General features: G+C 44.4%; 1 protein-coding gene and 1 pseudogene across 1 annotated transcript; one reads left to right on the top strand and one right to left on the bottom strand.

Moving 5' to 3' along the window:
• Nucleotides 1–403: 403 nt before the first annotated feature.
• On the bottom strand, nt 404–4,879 carry LOC120270314 (annotated as a pseudogene).
• Nucleotides 4,880–5,140: 261 nt separating this feature from the next.
• On the top strand, nt 5,141–5,785 carry LOC120270315. Its single transcript, XM_039277327.1, has one exon. The coding sequence runs from the start codon at nt 5,141–5,143 to the stop codon at nt 5,783–5,785; it is 645 nt and encodes a 214-aa protein (XP_039133261.1).
• Nucleotides 5,786–6,056: the final 271 nt, after the last annotated feature.

The raw sequence follows: 6,056 nt of genomic DNA on the forward strand, positions 1-6,056 counted from the left end.
AAATATCGCGTGAGGATCCTCGCTCGGGTGTTACGGAACGATAAATCAGATCCGGGAGGCTGGGATAAGATAAGGGTCTCCTTTTAAAATACAAATAAGTAGATAAACTTATCTAAAAGTAATTTAAAATTAATTAAGAGGATGGGGTCCACAAACTCCTCCCTCCTTTAAAGGAGTTTAGTCCTCTAAACTCTTACCTGAAGTATCATAAAGATACGGATATCTCTCTTTTATCTCAGACTCTAACTCCCAAGTTGCTTCACGCTCTGAATGATTGCTCCATTGAACCTTGATATAAGAAATGACCCGTCTTCTCAATGTTTGCTCTTTAAAAATCCACAATCTTTATAGGTCGCTCCTCATACGTCAAATCATTACTAAGCTCAAAGTCGAAAAAGCTGTATCACATGGTCGGGATTCGAATGAACTTCTTCAGCATAGAAACATGGAACACATCATGTACCCGAGACAGTGAAGGTGGTAATGCAAGTCGATATGCCACCTCACCAATGCGTTCTAAGATCTCAAACGGACCAATAAACCGAGGGCTGAGCTTCCCTCTCACACCAAAATGAATAACTCCTTTGGTGGGAGCTACTCTTAAGAACACATGATCACCCACACGAAACTCCAAGCTTCTTCTCCTATTATCTCGCATAACTTTTTCCGCTCGCTCGAAACTGTCATCGCAGCGATCTCTGATCAGATGAATTTTCTCCACTATCAACTGCACAATCTCTAGCCCCTAACAATTTACGTTCTCCTACATCATCCCAACAAATAGGGTGACCTACATCTCCTGCCATACAGTGCCTCATAAGGAGCCATTTGAATACTTGACTGATAACTGTTATTATAAGAAAACTCTATCAATGGCAAATGTCGATCCCAAGAAGGCCCAAAATCAAGCATACAAGCCCGAAGCATATCCTCCAGAATCTGAATTGTTCTCTCAGACTGCCCATCAGTTTGCGGATGAAAAGCTGTGCTGAACGTCAATTTGGTTCCTAAGGCCTTATGTAGACTCCTCCAGAAGTGTGCCACGAACCGCGTATCCCGATCAGACACAATAGTAACAGGAACACCATGAAGTCTCACCACCTGATCAATGTACAACTCAGCTAACTTCTCTAAAGTCATGCCAATCCTGACAGCCAAGAAGTGAGCAAACTTGGTCAGCCTGTCCACCACCACCCACACACTGTCGAAGCCTTTACTGGTTCGAGGAAACCCAGACACAAAATCCATAGCAATGTTCTCCCACTTCCACTCAGGAATGGGAAGAGGGTGCAGAAGTCTCGCTGGCCTCTGATGCTCCACCTTGACCTGCTGGCGAGTCAAGCACCGTCTCACTGAATCGTGCGACATCTCTCTTCATGTTGTTCCACCAAAAGATATCCTTCAAATCCTTGTACATTTTGGTGCTTCCGGGGATGCACTCGAGTAGGCGGTATAATGAGCTTCCTCCATGATTTCCTTTTTCAATTCTGAATTATTTGGAACACAAACCTGATCACCAAATCTTACTGAGCCATCTACATGAATTCTAAACTGAACTTGGGTGCCCCTTTCCACTTCTTGCCTAATCTTCCGCAGATAACCATCCACTTCTTGTCTTTGCTTTAATCCTCTCGGATAGAGTAGGTCTCACCACTAAACACCCGCCAAATACACGCCAGTGTCCTTTAACACCACTTGTAGGTCCATTCGTCTCAAATCCTCCAAGATAGGCTTCTGGGAGGTGATTAATGTAACAACGCTACTGAAAGATTTCCTACTAAGGGCATCAGCTACCACATTTGCCTTTCCATGATGATAGCTGATGGTCAAATCATAGTCTTTCAATAACTCCAACCATCTCCTCTGTCTCATATTCAGCTCCTTTTGTGTGAAAATGTATTTAAGGCTCTTGTGATCTGTAAACACCTCACAAGTCTCCCCATACAAGTAATGCCTCCATATCTTCAGGGCAAAAATCACCGCAGCTAACTCCAGATCATGAGTGGGATAGTTCACCTCAAATGGTTTCAACTATCTAGAAGCATAAGCCACCACATGACCCTTCTGCATCAATACACACCCAAGACCAGTTTTACAAGCATCACTATAAATGGTAAACCCTTCACCAGGAGATGGAAGTGTGAGAATAGGTACAGACACCAACCGGTGTTTCAACTCTTGGAAACTTTGTTCACACTGATCTGACCACTGAAAACTTGCCCCTTTCCTGGTGAGTTTGGTCAACGGTGCAGCCAACACTGAAAACCCTTCCATAAACCGTCTATAATAACCGGCTAGCCCCGAGGCTGCAAATCTACGCCACATTCGTAGGTCTCTTCCACTCAACAACGACTTCTATCTTCTTGGGATCAGCGAAATCCCATCCTTAGTTATCACATGAAAAAGGAAAGCTACCCTGTCCAACCAGAACTCACACTTAGAGAATTTCGCAAACAGTTTCTTCTCTCTCAAGATGCCTAGTACAATCCTCAAGTGCGCTTCATGCTCTTCCCGACTCTTCGAATATACCAGAATATCATCAGTAAAAACCACTACGAACCTATCCAAGAAAGGTTTAAATGTTCTATTCATCGGATCCATAAAAAGCAGTAGGGGCATTCGTCGACCCGAAAGGCATTACAAGAAACTCATAATGCCCATAACGAGTCCGAAATGCAGACTTCGACACATCCCCTGCCTTGATCTTCAGCTGGTGATATCCTGACCTGAGATCAATTTTTTTGAAAAACACACGAGAACCCTGCAATTGATCAAAAAGGTCATCTATCCGAGGCAATGGATATCGATTCTTTTCATCGTCACCTTGTTCAACTCTCGGTGAGTCGATGCATAATCGCATACGCCATCCTTCTTCTTCACGAACAAAACTGGAGCACCCCACGGAGAAACACTGGGGCGAATAAATCCCTTCTCAAGTAGTTCCTCAAGTTGCTTCTTTAACTCCTTAAGTTCTGCAGGTGCCATCCTGTAAGGAGCCTTAGATATGTGGCTCGCTCCGGGAATCAAATCAATACCAAATTCCACTTCTGCATCGGTGGCAAGCCGGGGAAGATCCTCGGGAAAAAAACATCGAAAAACTCTCGACCACCGAATATCCTCTAACACCGGCCCTTCCCGATTCAACTTCCACCAATGTTGCAAGAAACCCCGAGCACCCACCCAAGAGTAATTTCCGAGCTTGTAAAGCGGAAATCACACGAGGCGGTGACACAGACTCATTTCCCTAAAAAGGTGAACTCGAGCTTCACCGAGGGATTTTTAAACACTACCCTTTTTGCATAACAATCAACTACTGACATGAAATCTAGACAGAAAAATCCATTCCCAAAAATGATATCATAGTCAGTCATACCCATAACATGAAGACGAGCTAGCAACTCATGACCGGCAACAATAATGGGACAGTTCTCACATGCTCTACTAAGAACAATATCAACTCCCAATGGGGTGGCAACACACAAATCATACTCAAAAGTAGTAACAGACAAAACATGCTTCCGAATAAAAGCAGACGAGATAAACGAATGTGTAGCTCCAGAATCAAATAAGACACAGGCATATGTGGAATAAACTGATAGTATACCTGACACCACTGCATTTGAGGCATGAGCATCCTCCTGAGTCAATGCATAAACTCGTCCTTGTGTCTTCGGCCTTCCAACTTTATGATGAGTTGAAGATGAGGATTACTCACTGACCATCTCCTTTCCTGCACGCTGACCCACAGAACCCTGAGGTTTAGGTGTTGGTTCATGCCTATAATTTTGAACTGTAGAGGATCTTTGTGCTCCGAAGACGCATCCGTGGACACTCGAGCAATATGGTGCTCAGGGATCGCCACACACGTAACATACCCCACAGTAACCCGCCTGCAATCCTTAGAGTCATGCGCACCACCACAAGTAGAGCATTTCTTCTGGCCAGAACGAGAAGAAGCAGGTGGCAATCCTCGAGATCTCTGAGCTGGCGGCTCACCCACTGTTTGAGACTTATTCTGACCCACATCAGACTTGGATCTTCCTCCATTCCCAGTATTACGGTCTCCCTTGTTGTCAAAACTTCTATCTCTCTTCTTCTGAAATCTTCTGCTTTGATCCCTGGTGTCACCCCAAACAGTGTCCAATGACTTAGCGCGCCCTACCACCTCTGCATAGCTGGTCAGGTGTAAAGCGGCTAAACCCCTCCGAATATGTGCCTGCAAGCCTCCCTCAAAGCGTCGGGCCCTGCTTTGATCATCATCAACCAACTTCGGAGCATACCTAGAAAGCCTGTCGAATTCCATCTCATACTCATCAACAGTCATACTTCCCTGAGTCAAGTTAATGAACTTTCTCTCAAACTGCACCATCTTGTCTCTGGTGAAGTATTTACAGAAAAGGGCTTTCCTCAGCTGCTCCCAAGATTCAAACTCCTTTCCCTGACGAATGCGAAGTTCTTCTCTGTACCAGTGGTTTGCCGGGCCCTTGAGCATGTACACTCCGAACCTAAGCTTTTCTTCTTCATTACACTTCATCACTGCAAAAGCTTTCTCCATTTCTTCTACCCAAACCTCCACATCATCAGGATTGGTAGTGCCCCCAAACTGTAACGGACCAGATCTTTTGAATTCCATAATAGTCTTCTCCTTAAGCTCCTGGGAAGTAGGCGGAGCAGGAGAAGGCGGCGGTGGTGGGGGTGGTGCTGCTGCATGTTGCTGTCTCTGGTCACGCACCATCCCTACCACTTCTCGAACCAACTCCATCATAGCTTCGTCTCTATCAACCCTTCCAGTCCCTCCTTCAGTGGGGGCATCTGCAGAAGTCGATGCCCGCCCAAACAACTCTCCAACACTCCTACTGGCAGCTCTACGAGGTGCCATTCTGCGAGGCAAACCCAATCAAAATCAGACAAGACTCTAAAAGTGTAACTAACTCTAGAGAATGTAAAGCTAACACATAAGTCATCCTAGCAGTCTAAATCAGAAGGTCTATCAGAAATACTAGGATCAAGATTAATTGAGAACGCTCTAATACCACTAAATTTGCTTCGGGCTTGTATGCTTGATTTTAGGCCTTCTTGGGATCGACATTTGCCATTGATAGAGTTTTCTTATAATAACAGTTATCAGTCAAGTATTCAAATGGCTCCTTATGAGGCACTGTATGGCAGGAGATGTAGGTCACCTATTTGTTGGGATGATGTAGGAGAACGTAAATTGTTAGGGCCAGAGATTGTGCAGTTGACAGTGGAGAAAGTTCATCTTATCAGAGATCGTCTGCGAGCAGCTCAGAGCAGGCAGAAAAGTTATGCAGATAATAGGAGAAGAAGCTTGGAGTTTCAGGTGGGTGATCATGTGTTCTTAAGAGTAGCTCCCACCAAAGGAGTTATTCGTTTTGGTGTGAGAGGGAAGCTCAGCCCTCGGTTTATTGGTCCGTTTGAGATCTTAGAACGCATTGGTGAGGTGGCATATCGACTTGCATTACCACCTTCACTGTCTCGGGTACATGATGTGTTCCATGTTTCTATGCTGAAGAAGTTCATTCCGAATCCTGACCATGTGATACAGTTTTCTGACTTTGAGCTTAGTAATGATTTGACGTATGAGGAGCGACCTATAAAGATTGTGGATTTTAAAGAGCAAACATTGAGAAGACGGGTCATTTCTTATATCAAGGTTCAATGGAGCAATCATTCAGAGCGTGAAGCAACTTGGGAGTTAGAGTCTGAGATAAAAGAGAGATATCCGTATCTTTATGATACTTCAGGTAAGAGTTTAGAGGACTAAACTCCTTTAAAGGAGGGAGGAGTTTGTGGACCCCATCCTCTTAATTAATTTTAAATTACTTTTAGATAAGTTTATCTACTTATTTATATTTTAAAAGGAGACCCTTATCTTATCCCAGCCTCCCGGATCTGATTTATCGTTCCGTAACACCCGAGCGAGGATCCTCACGCGATATTTGTTTTGGTTTTTAATTAAAAGGAGAGTAGAAAACCGGAGGAAACCCTATCTCTTCTTGTGTCGTGTGGTGACCTTGGCGGCAGGCTCTTGATAT

This window comes from Dioscorea cayenensis, chromosome 10, assembly GCF_009730915.1.
Source record: "Dioscorea cayenensis subsp. rotundata cultivar TDr96_F1 chromosome 10, TDr96_F1_v2_PseudoChromosome.rev07_lg8_w22 25.fasta, whole genome shotgun sequence".
Classification (NCBI taxonomy): domain Eukaryota; kingdom Viridiplantae; phylum Streptophyta; class Magnoliopsida; order Dioscoreales; family Dioscoreaceae; genus Dioscorea; species Dioscorea cayenensis.

Excerpts from the sequence above, each read along its gene's own strand:
- LOC120270315 (XM_039277327.1), top strand. The coding sequence starts at position 5,141 with ATGGCTCCTTATGAGGCACTGTATGGCAGGAGATGTAGGTCACCTATT.